The following is an 18,968-nucleotide window of genomic DNA, read 5'->3' as shown; positions in this document are numbered from 1 at the left end:
TATAAATCATACTGTAAATTATAGAAACAGTGCTCATATTCGGAACATGATCTCATAGTCGCGTCGAGCATAGCTCATTGGCGAAAGTTGACATTTTTTCATACAATGAGCTATGCTCGACGCGATTATGAGATCATGTTCTGAATATGAGCACTGTTTCTATAATTTACAGTATAATTTATATATATATATATATATAAATCCAAAGGCAAATTACTGAAAAAAATGACAATGCTGTGGGTATCAGTGGCTGGATCTCAATGGAGATACAAAAATAAAAAGCGAAAAGCTAAATCAAAACGATAAAGTAAACAGCCAGAAAAGAGGCAAAGAACAGTAATTCTAAACCGCCCGGTGATATACTGAAATTTAATTAATTAATTTGAAACGACAAAGATGAGGAAATCTGTGAGAATGAGAAAAAGTCGCCCCAAACGAGACTTGAACTCGGACCGCCTGCTTGATATGCAGATGTCCTAACCATTAGACCACTGGGGCTTTCATGGTATTGTTCGAACTCGATTGGATAACGACTCTTTAACATTCTCGGCGTGGTACGGCGGAACAGCACTAGTCCTCAGTTGTACGCACGCGCAACAGAGATCAAATTGATACGCCCTCATCCTCGGATATATACAATTTAGACATACACTTATATTACAGTTACAATGTATTTATTAACATATACCACTAACTTTAAAATCCCGTATTTATCAAAATGTGTATAACATAAATAATGTTTTTTTAATTTGTATATACCTATTTACTTAACCATTAAGGGTTCAATATTTAGTAATTTTACTAGTAATAATAGTATTTTACAAAGGTTTTACAGATAATATTCTGGTTTACTGTAATTCCAACAACCATCTAGTGAGTATTTAGTTTATACAATTTACGTGTTCTATAAATTCACAAACTCAAAGATTAAAGTCACCTATGATTTCTCGAGATTTCAGATAGTTATACTTCTTTACAGAGCCTGTGTTTCAGTTGACGTTGAGTTGCGTTGAGTTTACATAACGATGATGATGGTAGACTTAATCGGACCGCTAATATTCACACATTTTAAAGCTATCGTTTATGCTTTTCTTAGTTCTCTCAATCCTCAAACGTTGCTTGGACACACTCAGCGTCAAAAATGAACTAATAAAAACATAAAAAATAATAACAACATTTGATTTTTGTCTTCGATTGCAAATGTATGTACATACGTACAAATACGTGTATTCACCAAAAGATAATATAAAAGTAATTATATTAACAATGTTTCGAATAAAGAAAATGATAAAAGGGAATCTCAGGAAACCAGAAAGGTTGGTATGACAGACACACCAGATTAATTTTAAAATATATATTAAATTATTAGACAGGACAGTAGAGTAGAAACTTTAAAATTAACAGTAGCATAAAAAACAACTGGTAAGTTTTAATATTTTATTCCTACTACTATGTTTAATTTCAGATACCCGTTATTTATAATTTTGTAAAGTGTATAAAATAGAAAAAGGCCTACATTTTATCAATCCGCGTCTTCATCCGAGTCTACATTATTAATTTCAAGGAGTCTTATGGGTTCTTCGTGGCGATAACACTCATTTTTAACTTTCTTCACAAAATGAACTAAAATTAAGAAATGCATTGGTTGATAAACAGTACTCAAATTCATTGATTTTTGATGAAATATTAACTATCGCTTTTCAATATACAATTATTATCAAGCAAAAGTTTGGATTTTAATCTGTATGTACACGCATAACATTTTTCAGTGTGTAAAATTAAAATACTAACGAGCATCTAAACAACAATGAAACTTATCCTTTAGATTAGTGCAAGTTTAAAAAAATGTCTGCCTGTCAACTTATAAAATTGATAATCAATATCGTAAAGATGTGAGACAACTAAAATGTAATGATTGTAATCACCACGGAGTCTGTGACACAGTTAGAAATGTACTCGAAAAAAGAATCTACACTTTAAAATTGTAACCATCAAAATTATCTAAACCTCTTAGACAGTGAAGACGTTTTAACCTTTGAATTATTTCCTCTTGTTTGTGTATATTATTTTTGGGGGTTTTTGTGATTTCAATGCATCTCTCCATTTATGGAGGTTATTTTGAATAAATTGAAATATGTTATATAATATATCTTACCGATTACGACAAACATGATCGACACATTCAGCATAAGTAGAATTATTGGAGTAATCTTGTGAAGTAATTCGATGACATCATCTCCATTGCCAGTCTGGTCCAAGTTTACAATCGCTCCAATAGATAAGTTTACAACTATGAAGGTAAGTGTCAATTGTTGGAATCTCTGTTCAGATTTCTCCTTCATTGGCTCAAGGTATAAATGTAATACAATATAAATTACCGTAACAAACAGAGAGTAAGACAGGCTTGAAGACACGTCGTCTCTCAAGTTTGCAATTAATGCCAATATAGCCTTGTTGTACAGCTCAAATGATTCCCAAAACCAAAATGTATGTTTATATTGTCCACAAAAGAACTGCACACCAATCATCCATCCGTTTTCGTGGGTTTCGTTATGCTGATAACAACGTACATGATAATAGTATAACATAAGAACTATAACCAATGGAAAACCAATGATGTATGTTAAACCAACGTAAACAAGTGTTTTGTTAATTTGATATGTGGATCCACCATTTTTATCAAGATCAATTGAGTAGTCTGATGTTAGTACTGATTTTTTTACTACACCATTTAATGTAACGTTGAATACACGAATGGACCATGGTCCCACCGCCATAATATCTGCACATGTGTTTGCATACGTAAGGTAAAGAAGCAACATTGATAAAATTATACATTTTTTACGTACGCGGCTCTCAGTTACTATTCCATGGTACTTATTCCAGATGTATAAACTAACATAAATGATTGACATAATTGTCACTATAACAAGAGGCGTAGCCATTGCAATATGAAGCGAGGAATATGCGTTCCAAGTTTCGTGTAAACATCTTGGACTTAACATATTTATGTATTTTATGACGTCAAAATATTGAATTATTTGGCCGGCATACTCGAAGTTTTTAGGCCAATGAATTTCCGTTACTTCTGATAGAATTCCTAAGACCTGATAAAAATTAATAGCAATTTTCAAATATGTCAGAAATGAATCTACCTTGATGTGTCGGTTTTCCGTGAGTCTTTGCTGCATCCTCCATAAAAAGAAAAGCACTCCAACTATTGCCAAGGCAACACTAACCGATATAATTACAGTTACAGCGGGCTCATGACATTTATAGCATTCGTTAAATAGCTCATAATATCCATTAGAACATGCTGCACAAAGCCAACCTGTGTATCCTTCGGCACAGCTGTTATTCAAATTCCGTCCAATATTACAACTCTTTTCTCCAAATGGACACGGATATACTTTTGGTAACGGACCTTTGTATACAGCATCTTTTAGTTCGTTTGGGTTATCAATTAGAAATGTGTCAGTTTGTAGTTTAGTTATAAATGCTCTGTATTCAGATAAACATGGGGTTTTGTTTTGTTCTTCAACTACACTACAATTTTCTTTGAACTCCCATGACCACCAGTAACCTTTTGCTATATTCTGATATCCTCCTGTACAGCTTACTCCTTCTTGACAGGACGAGCATGGACCAAATCTATCAGTTCTATGGAAATTGTCAAGGCAATAGCAAGCATTTAGATTCGCATATGTATTGGTTTTAGTTCCAGATGGACACGTCTGACAATCTACAATGGATGCCGCTCCTGCATTATGTGAGAAACTTCCAATCGGACATTGCTGACAGGATTCTCTAAAACCACTCATTTCACTAACTCCTCGTCTATCTTGATAGAATCCACCTATAAACAAATCAATGTACAGTAACAAGGTTTTGCAGCAAATTTTTTCCAGCATACAGTATTATTTTTTTAATGTATTGTTCTGTTTAACACTGAATGAAGTGAATAACAGTTTTTGTTGTATTTACCCATGATTTATAGTACAGTTAACATGAACAACTCACGTAATGGTGAAAGATAGCCTATTCCAGCCTATTTACATGATAGGTTGCTTAGTTAAATCATCCATTAATGTTCATAAATAAAGTATATTAATAGTACTTTTAAAAAGTAGGTTTTGATACTTAAAAAACTTGTAATGTAATAGGCCTACCTTATTTATTGCATTGCATTGAGATTTTGTCTTTTAAAATAAATATTAATGTCTTTGCTTCCCTTCCTTATTACTAACACATTGCATTGTTATAACTACATAACGCCGAGAATGTTAAAGAGTCGCTATAAACACATCAGGCAAAGAACATTAATTCTAAACCGCCCGGTGTTATACTGAAATTCAATTAATTAATTTGAAACTATAAAGATGAGGAAATCTGTGAGAATGAGAAAAATTCGCCCCAACCGAGACTCGAACTCGGACCGTCTGCTTGACATGCAGATGTCCTAACCATTAGACCACTGGGGCTTTCATGGTATTGTTCAAACTCATTATATATATAAAAAGAATCTCTTCGACGATCCCGCCTCGTGAATAAAAATACTGAAAGATGAGGGCGTATCAATTTGATATCTGGTGCGCGTGCGTACAACTGAGGACTAGTGCTGTTCCACCATACCACGCCGAGAGTGTTAAAGAGTCGCTATCCAATCGAGTTTGAACAATACCATGAAAGCCCCAGTGGTCTATTGGTTAGGACAGCTGCATATCAAGCAGGCGGTCCGAGTTCGAGTCTCGGCTGGGGCGACTTTTTCTCATTCTCACAGATTTCCTCATCTTTATCGTTTCAACATAATTAATTAAATTTCAGTATATCACCGGGCGGTTTAGAATTGATGTCCTTAGCCTGATGTGCTTATATATATAAAAGTATATCTTCGGAGATCCCGCTTGGTGAATAAAAATGCTGTAAAAGATGAGGGTGTATCAATTTGATCTCTGGTGCGCGTGCGTACAATTGAGGACTAGTGCTGTTCCGCCGTACCACGCCGAGAATGTTAAAGAGTCGCTATTCAATCGAGTTTGAATAATACCATGAAAGCCCCAGAGGGCATCTGCATGTCAAGCAAACGGTCCGAGTTCGAGTCTCGGTTGGGGCGACTTTTTCTCATTCTCACAGATTTCCTCATCTTTATCGTTTCAAATTAATTAATTAAATTTCAGTATATCACCGGGCAGTTTAGAATTAATATTCTTTGCCTACTGTGTTTACATATATAAAAGTATCTCTTCGGAGATCCCGCCTCGTGAATAAACACTGAAAGATGAGGGTGTATCAATTTGATCTCTGTTGCGCGTGCGTACAACTGAGGACTAGTGCTGTTCCGCCGTACCACGCCGAGAATGTTAAAGAGTCGCTATCCAATCGAGTTTGAACAATACCATGAAAGACCCAGTGGTCTATTGGTTAGGGCAACTGCATGTCAAGCAGACGGTCCGAGTTCGAGTCTCGGTTGGGGCGACTTTTTCTCATTCTCACAGATTTCCTCATCTTTATCGTTTCAAATTAATTAATTAAATTTCAGTATATCACTGGGTTGTTTAGAATTAATGTTCTTTGCCTGCTGTGCTGTAACACTTTCCACTTGGATTGATTTCCATCAAGATATCTTTTCACCCAACATGATTTGAGATTTGAGATGTACAGTAACTCTTAATATGGGGAATTTTTAACCCTCCTTCGTCAAAACTCAGACCGTCTGCTTGACATGCAGTTGCCTAACCATTAGACCACTGGGGCTTTCATGGTATTGTTCAAACTCGATTGGATAGCGACTCCTTAACATTCTCGGCGTGGTACGGCGCTCCCCCTCTAGTGTAGACGATGGTTTTCGGAATGATAATGTTCTCCTTATACGTTTTCTGTCGGTTACCAATTGAAAATGCTTTTGACATTCGTAAAACTAAACTACTTTGTTTCACAGTGTTTTAGATGATTAATAACATTTTAAAGTACAGTTTTTATTGTTTGGTAGGGCCCTTTTGGGAGGCGGAGGTCATTTGAGGGAGGTGCTTATTCGAGGGATATATGTTAAATTTTGTAGTTTTAATTAAATATGGTAACATTTATAATCAAATGAAATCCTCTAATAGATATGAAAAGTGCTAAAAAAGAATAACAAATGCTTGGTAAATTGTAGATAACAGTGCGGTGAATTCTACTACAAATAGTACCGTATAATTGTGTTGTTATAAATATGTGGATGGATGTTTATTAGATAGTTGGGTTGGGGGGGGGGGGGGTTATTATTCAAAGTGATGTTTTATTGGAGAGGCGTTTATTCAAATGAATACCATCCTAATAATTATTAATACATTATTTAATTTAATCATCTTTTGAAACTAACTGCCGTGACAGAGTGGGCCCAGAAAGAAGACATTATGGTACGGCTTGCAACATGGGCAGACATCTCGGTCCTAACGGGACACAGGAAGATAGCCTACAGTTATTCCTCTGCAAGCTTACTCAATAAAACTCAGCTATCGGGATTTCACTCGAAAAATGTCTTATCATCAAATCTCTCTATGTAATTTTATAATACTATTCCCCACAATATATTCTGATTCTTTATGGCGTATATTTACAAAAAACTGAAATGGCTATGATTAATGGCCAACTTAAACTCCAGTCCTACTAATGAAAATCTAATGTTGAAATCATAAATTGTATTAAAAAACTCTTTATAATATCTTCCTAAGATAGAAATATGGAACAATAGCGTCGCTCTGAACACTAATGTTATCAAATCTACGTTTCGTGGTACATCTCAGATAGATAAGGTAGGTATTTAAGGCGGAGATTTGTACCGAAGTTTTTGCATTGTGCTCACCTATGTCAGAATTAACCATAATTTATATATAGCTATAAACAAATTAGGCAAAGAACAGTCATTCTAAACCGCCCGGTGATATACTGAAATTTAATTAATTAATCTGAAACGATAAATATATCTGCTAACTTTTCTGGCTGTTTACTTTATCGTTTTGATTTAGCTTTTCGCTTTTTATTTTTGTATCTCCATTGAGATCCAGCCACTGATACCCACAGCATTGTCATTTTTTTCAGTAATTTGCCTTTGGATTGATATAAATATATATATATATATATATATATATATAATATATCGATCATCATTCGCAAAAAAATCTCACAAACTAAAGATTATTAGTTTATTATTAGAAATAAATATTGCAATATGTTACTGTCAAAATAAATGGAAAAAAATAAGTATCCCGTTGCTTTATTATTTAATACACTTAAAAAATATACTTAATACATTACCAGGTGGGCACTTTTCACATTTTGAATTTCCAAATAACAGGTATGTCCCTTCTTTGCACGGGCTGCATGTTCGAGTTGATAAATTACATGTCAAACCAATTTCTTTCCTAAGATGCCTTAACATTTCCTCGTCAATCAATATATCGATTGGTGTACCTTCTTGAACACAAATACTATTGAAAATTAACAATACAATACAATTATAAATGCATCAAATTATATTATCTACTCCTCAATCAAGTATTCTTGTTTATATGTTATTATTATTATTATTATTTTTTTTTTTTCAGTTTAGGCCGCAAAAATATTTACACTAAGTGGGATAAAATATTTACACTAAGTGGGAAAAACTATTTTATTTTGATTTTCCGGTTTTGTATTATTTGTTGTTGTATATATAGACTAGGCTATGAATGAGGTAGGTGCCACCCGGAGAGGTAGAAATTCTCATATGACTTTTCTAGACCAGTTTTTTCTGGGGAATCCAAATATATTGGGTAAATGGGCTGTAACCTGAGAACTTTCGCGTGAGGGCGCTTTTTTCAAAATGGCCACCAGTTACAGTAGACTATGATATCTTGGCAACCACTGGTCATAGAGAGTTACTTATGGTGTCAAATTGTTCGGAATGTACATGTTCCTATTTGATGTAAATAGCACATTTTGTCCGAAAATGGCCGGAAATGCCTCTATTGACCTTTGACCCAATATCCAACAGATATCATATCTCCGTAACTACTCGACACAGAAAGTTGTAATTGGTGTCAAACTGTCCAGAATATAGATGTTTATATTCAAACTAATAGAACATTATCTGTAAAAATGACCGGAAATAACGTTACTGACCTTTGACCCAAAATGCAAGACATTTCTCCTATCTGATCACATTTAGTAATATCTTGTCAATTAATTCATTTTGTGCCAATTGGAGGTTGACATTCTCATATTATTTTCTGGACCAGTTTTTCATGTGCAATCCGAATATATGAGATTAATAAGCCATAACAAGGCCAAGAATTTAATTCTTTTACTACATACATGCTTCCCTTAGTGTTTCAGTCTGTATGTCGTGTATTAATCTTCAAGATCGCTCACATCACTGCAATCTGAAAAGTCTTCATATTCATTATGTGTAAACAGTTCCTGGACATCCGCGGGCATCACTGTCTCAATCCATTTAGGCTCCATTTGTTCATTCCATCCATTGTGTGTAGGCCTACTGTTGTTGACAAAATCATTGACGTCTGCTGATTGCCATTCTTTAGCAATGAAGTTTGCTCTAAGTATGAAACTCAAGGGTCTGCTGACATGGTGGCAGTAATGATATATCTGTAATCTTTCTGTTGAAGATATCATATCTTGCTTGATTTACACAGAAAATACTGCTTATTTACGTACCTACTCCAATAGTGAGCCTGATGGATATGTATACAAGCAAGTACGACCTTCACGTATCATCTCATCTGAAGACAAGGTGCAGAAATTGATTTATGTTTTGACAACAGAATATGTCAACCCATTTGACCCCATTTTAAATAGAGATGAATTGTACAATCTTAGTTCTGGAGCGCCAGTGAACAAAAATATTGCGGACGGAATATTTAAAGTCCTGTCAAATGGCAAGTCAGTCCATGAAAGCTTTGTAAAGGAAAGGCTTGAGTCAACTAAATTGAAATTCCATGACCCTATTAAGCGCAACAAGCTCACTTTATTTTCGAATAGTGGGAAGAAACTCGAAATCAAGGCAAATGGGAAAGTAAAAGTAATAGAAGCTAATCGGGATGTTTTAGGGAAGCTTCTTGCCACCTCAACAAAGCAAGGTAGAATAATTGACTTTAAGAAAGCCTTCGAGTATCCACTTACCTCTGTCCCGCTAAGCCTGGCTAATGCAGATGGGACAAGACGAACAACTCAGAAAAGTGTCCTAATGGAAATTCTCATCGAAAAAAGTTCAACAGATGTTATGGATCCTGGTCGAGCACTGCCAGCAAAGGCTACTGTCATTGCCTATGTTGTTGACTTGATGGCATTAATCAGAACATTTACATCTTACCCTGATACGTACGAGGATCTTGCAGCAAAGGTTTTCAACAGCATCCATAAAGGATACAAGCGTGTTGATATTGTTGCCGATGCATACTTGCCAAAAAGCATTAAGTCTGTTGAGAGAAACAGACGCGGCATTGCACCAAAAGTAATTGTAAGCTCAACAATATCAAAGTTGCCCCGTGATTTCAACAATTTCCTTGCCAACGGCGAGAACAAGACCAGATTAATTGAGCTTATTCGATGTGTACTAGTGTCAAAGAAAGAAAGCATTCTAACAGATATGAGGAGTGATGTTATCTACTTTTCATAGTACAAAGAATGCATCTACGTTACTAACAGAGATGTTGTATTGGTTCCGGAGCTTATAGTAATAGTAGCCAAGAAGAAGCCGACACGAAAGTCATCCTAACAATCAAGGCGTAGCAATAATTCGTTCCCATTCTGGAGACATTGATATTCCAGTCATTGCACTATCTCATTTCATAGATGATGGGCAGAGGGTAATTATTGATACAAACACTGGGAAATACCGAAAGGTACTGAAATTGAGTGACATTGATTTAACAAAAGCGCAGAAATCATCCCTTATTTGATTCCATGCTTTTACAGGTAACGATTATAACTCCGCTTTCTTTCGGAAAGGAAAACGTACCTGCTGGAAGCTTCTGAAATCAAAAGCAAAATTTGTTGACACATTCTGCAACCTTGGAGTGTCAGCTGTTCCATCAAAAGAGTTGTATGAGGAACTTGAAGAGTATGTTTCACTATTGTATGGAGTGAAGGGGAAAAGTGTAAATCAAGCAAGATATGATATCTTCAACAGAAAGTTTCCCAGACACAACAAGATTACAGATATATCATTACTGCCACCATGTCAGCAGACCCTTGAGTTTCATATACTTAGAGCAAACTTCATTGCTAAAGAATGGCAATCAGCAGACGTCAATGATTTTGTCAACAACAGTACACACAATGGATGGAATGAACAAATGGAGCCTAAATGGATTGAGACAGTGATGCCCGCGGATGTCCAGGAACTGTTTACACATAATGAATATGAAGACTTTTCAGATTGCAGTGATGTGAGCGATCTTGAAGATTAATACACGACATACAGACATAAACACTAAAGGGAAGCATGTATGTAGTAAAAGAATTAAATTCTTGGCCTTGTTATGGCTTATTTGTCTCATATATTCGGATTGCACATAAAAAACTGGTCCAGAAAATAATATGAGAATGTCAACCTCCAATTGGCACAAAATGAATTAATTGACAAGATATTACTAAACGTGATCAGATAGGAGAAATGTCTTGCATTTTGGGTCAAAGGTCAGTAAAGTTATTTCTGGTCATTTTTACGGATAATGTTCTATTAGTTTGAATATAAACATCTATATTCTGGACAGTTTGACACCAATTACAACTTTCTGTGTCGAGTAGTTACGGAGATATGATATCTGTTAGATATTGGGTCAAAGATCAATTGAGGTATTTCCGGCCATTTTCGGACAAAATGTTCTATTACATCAAATAGGAACATGTACATTCCGAACAATTTGACACCATAAGTAACTCTCTATGACCAGTGGTTGCCAAGATATCATAGTCTACTGTAACTGGCAGCCATTTTGAAAAAAAGCACCCTCACGCGAAAGTTCTCAGGTTACAGCCCGTTTACCCAATATATTTGGATTCCCCAGAAAAAACTGGTCTCGAAAAGTCATATGAGAATTTCTACCTCTCCGGGTGGCACCTACCTCATTAATAGCCTAGTCTATAGTATAATTATATGGAATATTTATTCTGAAATAAAGTGATCAAATCAAATCAAATTATTATTATTATTATTATTTGTACATTTATTCACCTGCAATTATTTATTTTCTGTTACCTCGTGTACTTGTATGTTTAGTTTCTATGATATTCTTGTTTTCAGACAAAAGTAGTATTAATTATTGTAAATGGGCCTTAACGGATAGGCTACGAATAACAGTTTAAGTTTAGTAATACATTTTCAACAAAATATTTATTAATGGGGAAATGGGCGTGACGATGAAATGAGAAAGGCGTCCCAGTGTCACCATAAATAAACGTGACAACAAGAAAGACAATTTATATATAATACTAATTATTTTAGAAACGATAAAGATGGATAAATCTATAATAAGAAAAAGCCGCCCAAACTAAGATTCGAACTATAGGCCTATATTATGTATCATATGTCGGAGCACTCACTTATGGTGCTTTAACTGAACAATGTGCATACATTTTAACTATTGTATAGAAGTATTAAAATTTAAAGTAATTTACATGTTAATATATTTCCTAATGTTCGAGGGAATCGATCGAAGTCCACCACAACTAAGGTATCTATGAAATAAATATACATATAATTATTATAGTATTATTATTTAGTAAAATAAACGAATAAAAAGTAGAGTTTAATTATAGTGAATATAGTAAGATAATGTCAGACAATGTAAATACAAAATTGTTGTAGGGATTAAAGAAGATTATAATTACACTATTATCAGTATTATATTTGTTTCTTAACTAATACTCTACAATTAGTGTTCTACTTTGCATACATGGTTCCATTTTCTACCATATGTGATAGAGCATTTTTTCCGATTTCTTCTATCGAATTGTCAAATAAATATCTGAAGGAAAAACAAATTAAAAGGCTTACTATTTATATTCGGATCAGCCTCATTAGTTGAATTCTTACTAAATAAATATGAGTTGAACAATGCTGAGCGAAGTAAATAACTACAATTATCATGAATTATTATATTTTAAACTCTAAATTATTACCCGATTATCAGTGCTTCATCTACACACAAAACAAACAACATTATATACAAAATATGTGCCTGTATCATGTAAGGTAAGGTCAATTGTTACGTTATGATACGTATATGTATGTGTACTTATGTTACTCTAGTAGCTAGACCAATATTCGTATGTTCTTTGAAGTCCAGAGAATTTGACTTCAGTGGTGAAAGGTCAAAAGGTCAACGTCAAAGGCTATAAGACCAAGAGCCTCCTTAATTTTGACAACCACTGGTCAGCAAAGTAATTTTGGTCTGAAATCGATCAGAAGGTATATACATTCATATTCGGTCTAATGGGAAATTTTAGTCAAAATGACTGGAAAGGCCATTTCTGTGACATTTGACCCACAATCCAGGGCATGTATGTATCTCCGTAACTACTGGTCGTAAACACTTGAATTTGGTCTTAAATTTTGAAAAATAGTACAAAGGTCAGGGTCAATGTCTATATATATAACAAACACAAATATGTGCTTGTATATCGGCAACAACTGGTCACAGTAAGTAAATGTTGGTCTCAAAATGTTCTGAAGGTATGCATTTAGTCTAATAGGGAAATTTAATCAACACTGATCAGAAATTCTATAGGCCTACTACATTTCAAACATATTTCAAAGGTTATTAACCATACAATGTGACATTATTAAACAAAATAGGGGGGTAGTTGTCAGGGTGGTATTTTTCCGGATACGAAAAATAATTTCATATGTACAAAATTTTCAAATTTATGCTATGTTTAAGTTCAAATGTCAATAATGTTAGAATTTTTGCAAAAACATGTCATTAACCTAAATATAATTGTGTAGTTTCTGAACAGTTTGAACCATATTTAGTGTCTCTCCAAATAGTGGTTACTAAGATATGATAAATCAAGGTCAAAGGTCAATAATGTTAGAATCCGCCATTTTTTTGCAAAAACATGCCATTAGACTGGATCTAAATATATAGTATCTCTCCGATTAGTTGTTGTTGAATTAGGATAAGTTCAAAGGTCAATAATGTTCAGAAATAGCACTTCCATTCGTTTTTGGACAAACTTTTTCATTACAGTGAATATAAAAACATAAAAGTTGTTGGCACCATAATTAAGTATCTGTGACTAGCGGTTTTCAAAATATAGAGTGAATAAAGTAAAAATTGCCGCCATATTTGATTATGCAAATCAAGCTACTTCCCTGTGTCGAAAACCATTATGATGGTGATAATAAATATGTTTGATAGGGTCCAAAGGAGACATTTCATCAAACCTTTTCTTACAAATAAGTCCAAAAATTGTATTTTTTAGCTAAATCCCATCCATCGACTACTAGAATAACTGTATAAATAAGATACAATACCGAGAATCGGGTGTGACAACACAATCGGATACTATTAGATACTAAAATTAAAATTAGATCAGTCTCACATGTATTCCAGTGTCGTGCCTTTGGTTTGTAATGTTCCATATGAAAGGTTTGTCATTCCATTACCATAAAGAAATCTATGAAGCAAATTGTTATAAACATTAAAGTTTCATGTGATTGTTTTGTTTTAGAAAAATAATAATAACAGCTTTATGTCTAGCAACAATAAACAATGTCCAACACAGGAAGCGTGCTTATTTGAAGAGAAACTGGTTTACTGTAGTCTCCGAGAGATCCCATCCGCATTCATCGCTATCACCATCCTGAATACCTTCCGAAGTGGCAAAATACACAATACACACAGGTGGCGGGAATACACATTTACTCCGCCACAGTCCTTCAGGTGCCCAGCGAGCAATGCCGAGAGAATAGGCTGTCAAATAGGGTAAAGTATTTACAATCAACAGTCAAAGAAATAATACAATATATATAAAATGACAGCATTGTTAACAATGGTTTTAACTAGAAATACTTACAGATAGCGAAGATTAGTTTCACTGAATGCTCCATCTTCGATAAATGTAATGTTGTTGTGTACAAGTAGTCTACAAAATCAAACATCGATGTCTACTCTGGTAAATTACAACACGCTAATACACGCAAAAGTGTTTTGTATAGTGTTGTGTAATTAGATTTTTATTGTGAAAAGAGCTACTTTTGGCTGAATCCTAAAATGTTGTGAATTATCAGCGTGCTGGAATTGTAGCCAGGTTATAGTTTTGACCTCTCGTTAAATAAAAGTGTGTGCTGTTAAAATGTTGACCAAAGCTAGTAGATTTTCCTTTATTTTCGGATATTATTTTAACCGAGTTAGATCTTAACATTACGATAATTAAATATTGAACTAGGGTATAACACGGTATTACGATTTAATAGTTTAAACGTTTTTTGGGAGGAGGGGGTGTCGTTGATCTCGGCTCCTACAACGTGTTCACATTTAGAGTGTTGTTGTATTTATAAACATTTATTCAGTAACTTGCAGGCAACAAAAGAGCTGGGGATAGGATTTTTAGGGGAGGATCATTTTATTTGTATAACAGTTTCTTTAAAACTTTTCCAGTTACTTTTTTTTTTACTTTTTTCTCTTTATATATGTATCGGTTGTATACTTACAATGATTCAAGAGATGGCATATTAGTAAATGCAGTTTTTGAAATGCGTTGAATTTGATTTTTGTTGATAAGTATGTTTGTAACTGATGGTAATTGCGTGTCTTCCAACGATGTCAGATTATTCCAGCTTAAATCTCTAAAACATACATTACAATATATAAAGAAATTACATTGATTAAAGAAAACAGTAATATGTTTGATAAAATACTGATACCACATTAGTTCTGATGAAATTAACTAAAATAATAATTTGAGGAATACCGGGTTTTCTAATTTTGAAATTGATTTTGAATTACTTGCTTAAATGGTTCGTTTTGTGCCTCATCAGTGTTAATTCCGCCACATGATCAATGTATATAACATTAGACTATACATATATTATAAATCCAAAGGCAAATTACTGAAAAAATGACAATGCTGTGGGTATCAGTGGCTGGATCTCAATAGAGAAACAAAAAAAGCGAAAAGCTAAATCAAAACGATAAAGTAAAACAGCCAGAAAGTTAGCAGAGCTTTCCGGCAACACAAGCCCTTCATCAGTGCAAGTGAAAGAATTTATTTATTTAACAGCATATTTATACAAGATTATACACAATCAAGTAGAAATATACTTATTTTGCATTGTGGTCCTGTCGACAAAAACGGATACAAATTTAAATACTTATACAATTACAATTAATAATAATAGCAACAAAAGAGACAGGGTGGTGAATAGTGGTTGGATACTGAATAAGAGTAGGAAACAAAGAAGGTAGCTTGGTAGAGATATAAATTTGGAATGGAAACAGATGGCTGCAGTCGCGTGCTCATTAGTGTTTACCGACCGACCGACAAACCTACCAACTGACCGAAATTACTGAACATGTTTAAAAATGTTGAAATGTTTAAAAACATTTATATTTTTTTAATTTACACGTGCGTAGCCTGTCACTTTTGACGTGCTCGTATAACGTAATTTCGAGTTGAAAAGTAAGTCAAGAAAACAGAAATCGGGCAAAAAGAGTGCTCAACAATATTTAACGCGCAGTGCGCGCACAAAAATCTGCGCACTCATGGCAATTTTGTAAACGCTTAAAATTGCCTGAAACGTACTCTTATTTCATCGCAAATAAAATTGTGAAAATTTTAAGCGCACGTACGCATGCGTTACATGCGCTACGCACGTAATTGTATTGCCATATGATTATTTATGCCCTGAAATTTATGAGTACCAAATTCTATTTAATTGTGATTCATGGTTGTGAAGATATGATTACAAACGTGATTTCGTTAAATCGTGCGTAGACCGCGTAATTTTTTATTGCGCACCGTGAGAACATAACCACATCGATTTCTGGCCATAAGGAATATACTGTGAAAAATTGACTTAGCTAGATTAAACTGATATCAAGATAAGGTCAGAAAGCGATAAAACGCATAGTGATACCGGACCGACTGACCGACAGACAGACAGATCGACCGACTGACATAGTGAACTATAGAGTCGCGTCCACGCGACTAAAAACAGCCTAAATGGCGCTTAATATTGAAACTTAAATTTTGGTAGGCATTGGAATAATTTTATCGATCTGGGAGTATGTTCCTAATGTTTTGTCGCTCCATTTGACATCGTGGTCTAATGCAATATATTATATAAACACAAGAGGCAAAGAACATTAATTTTAAACCGCCCGGTGATATACTGAAATTTAATTAATTAATTTGAAACGATAAAGATGAGGAAATCTGTGAGAATGATAAAAATCCGCCCCAACCGAGACTCGAACTAGGACCGCCTGCTTGATATGCAGATGTCCTAACCATTAGACCACTTGGGCTTTCATGGTATTGTTTGAACTCGATTGGATAGCGACTCTTTAACATTCTCGGCGTGGTACGGCGGAACAGCACTAGTCCTCAGTTGTACGCACGCGCACTAGAGATCAAATTGATACGCCCTCATCTTACAGTAGTTTTATTCACGAGGCGGGATCTCCGAAGAGATACGTTTATATATATAAACAAATCAGGCAAAGAACATTAATTCTAAACCGCCCGGTGATATACTGAAATTTAATTAATTAATTTGAAACGATAAATATATATAATATATAATACACTGTCATATCATATACTGTAATTTTTGTTGTAAACAGTACGTCGGAGAAATAAAGAAAAACACTCTCTGTGAGAATGACACAACACAGATCAGCTATCAAAACATTACAGATTGAACAATATATAGTTTTCAGAGTTATTGCAATAGACCACGATGTGAAATGAAGTGAAAAAACTCAGACAGACAACCACCGGGAATTACTACTTATACCACAAACCTGTTTTGACTTATAACATTAGGAAAATACTCAGATCGGTAAAATTATTCCATTGAATACCTAAATATATTTATTTGTTATTCCTTATTAATTCTCAATTCCTAAATTGTTTATCTCTATCTTCGTTGTGTTCTACTCTTAATCTCTCCATCCTATATTTACCAGCCTGTGCTTCCATTTTTTTTTTATTATTATTATTCTAGTCCACTTAGGCATAAGCAGCGCGTTTCTACTTAATATAGTACTCTCATCTGCATAGATGAAAGGCTAGTGATGCCTGAAAGCTCTGCCAAATTTTCTGCCTGTTTTACTTTATCGTTTTGATTTAGCTTTTTGGTTATTTTATTTTGTATCTTTTGTATTTTTGTATCATTGACATCCAACCACTAATGCTCACATAATTGTAATTGTGTTCAGTAATTTGCCTTTGGATGTATTTAGGCCCTTGCTTACACAAGAACGCATGGTTGACATTATTTGTATTTGTGTACTGCATTAGCCTACTCATGTTCCTATTCATTCATAACATGTTAAAACAAATGCGAGGATAAGTAGGACATGATAAGTTTAAAATTATTATAAGATATAACACTCACAATGTACCTGTACCGTTCATGCAATCGTGTACGATTGGTATTTCCGTCAGTCTGTTATAAGCAAGCGTTCTGCGTAAAGTACGGTGTAAATTGACATGAATACATTGTCAAGCAACTATTGAACATTATGTAAAGCAAAAGTTTACAACAAATAATGATGATACGGTTTATCAAATCATCTACCACATCCTGCATAGTATGGAAATGAAACGATAGACGTAGGCTACCTATTGTTTAATCTGCTATATCTGCACACAGAATAAGGCTTAGAAGAAAAGACTATATTCCTATATATACATTATTTGGTATATAACACTCTCTTCTCTAATTGATATTCAAATTGATATCAAATAGCGAATTATATAACTTTTAGAAATGTTTTGAAACAAAAATTATAGGGCCTAATTATACAGTACATAATATATTAATAAGCAGTACTCACAGAACATGCATTCTATCCAATTCAACGAATGCGTCCTTGTGTATAAAGCTAATGATATTTTTTTCAAGATTTCTGAAAGAAACAACATTCCTTAAGATCAAGTTGCCATACCAATTTAAGTAGTATTCGCAGTTTTATATCTCACACGTCGACGAGTTTATTTCGGAAATGATTCGGCTACAGTTGTTTTATAAACATATTTTATACCACGTAAGGTTGATGTTTTGTTTTTGTCATACATATTTTTATCCTTAAATATTTTTTTTCATGACAAACATTTTGTCTACCAATACAAATACCTAAACATATATTTAAATGTATTATCTACACATGATTTTCTGAGACAAACCAGTTTACAATATTTTTACCACTCAACATTATGTATTGAGTAAGTATGGAGTTTAACATTTGTGTGAAGTTCGCCAGGTTGACTATGTTTAGGTTTTTACTATAAAAGTAATTCAGCAAGACCATGGTATTGATCGTTTTATAAACTGTATTTTGACGGAAAACTAAGACATTGTGACGGAAAACAAAGCCATTTTACTAGTTGGTGGTTTGGAGATGTCAAGATAAGTTAAAGAGGATCGTATTATTTGTATGTGTTTTTTAGCTATAGGTCATAGCACGGACAGAAATGTCAGATGAATCATCAACAATTGAGAAATGGATGACTGAAAATGGTTTGGTAATGATAAAGAAATAGTGAAGCACAACATAGGTCAGTATGTCGTCGGACAAAGCATTGTATTGAAATATCATTTAACACTGATATATTATCATTAGTCGTCGGAAAAATTTAAACAAACAATATTTACATCTCTGTTATGTCTCCACCTTGGAAGGCTCTTGACGGTATGCTTTGTAGTTTGTTTTGGCCTAAATATCTAGGTTGGTAAACGAAAGAAAAAACGACAA

The 18,968-nt window shown here is 34.1% G+C and overlaps 1 protein-coding gene and 1 non-coding gene across 3 annotated transcripts; both read right to left on the bottom strand.

Annotated features, from left to right (window-relative positions):
- Positions 1–152: 152 nt before the first annotated feature.
- LOC140048820 (uncharacterized) lies at positions 153–18,081 on the bottom strand. Of its 2 annotated transcripts, XM_072093618.1 has the most exons (11): positions 18,051–18,081; positions 17,609–17,677; positions 14,699–14,833; positions 14,062–14,130; positions 13,588–13,662; positions 11,937–12,008; positions 11,659–11,718; positions 7,297–7,469; positions 2,156–3,856; positions 1,517–1,623; positions 153–1,146 (listed from the first exon to the last, which is right to left on the bottom strand). In XM_072093618.1, the coding sequence occupies exons 1-10, from the start codon at positions 18,059–18,061 to the stop codon at positions 1,523–1,525; spliced, it is 2,466 nt and encodes an 821-aa protein (XP_071949719.1). In that variant the 5' UTR covers positions 18,062–18,081; the 3' UTR covers positions 153–1,146; positions 1,517–1,522. The 2 variants fall into 2 exon arrangements, with proteins under 2 accessions (XP_071949719.1, XP_071949725.1); XM_072093624.1 differs by lacking the exon at positions 1,517–1,623.
- On the bottom strand, positions 4,410–4,481 carry Trnad-guc (transfer RNA aspartic acid (anticodon GUC)). The gene has a single exon. It is a non-coding gene; the product is annotated as a tRNA-Asp (tRNA).
- Positions 18,082–18,968: the final 887 nt, after the last annotated feature.

The sequence above is a fragment of the Antedon mediterranea genome, chromosome 1 (assembly GCF_964355755.1).
Source record: "Antedon mediterranea chromosome 1, ecAntMedi1.1, whole genome shotgun sequence".
Lineage (NCBI taxonomy): Eukaryota > Metazoa > Echinodermata > Crinoidea > Comatulida > Antedonidae > Antedon > Antedon mediterranea.
This window is presented reverse-complemented; position numbering and strand designations above follow the sequence as displayed.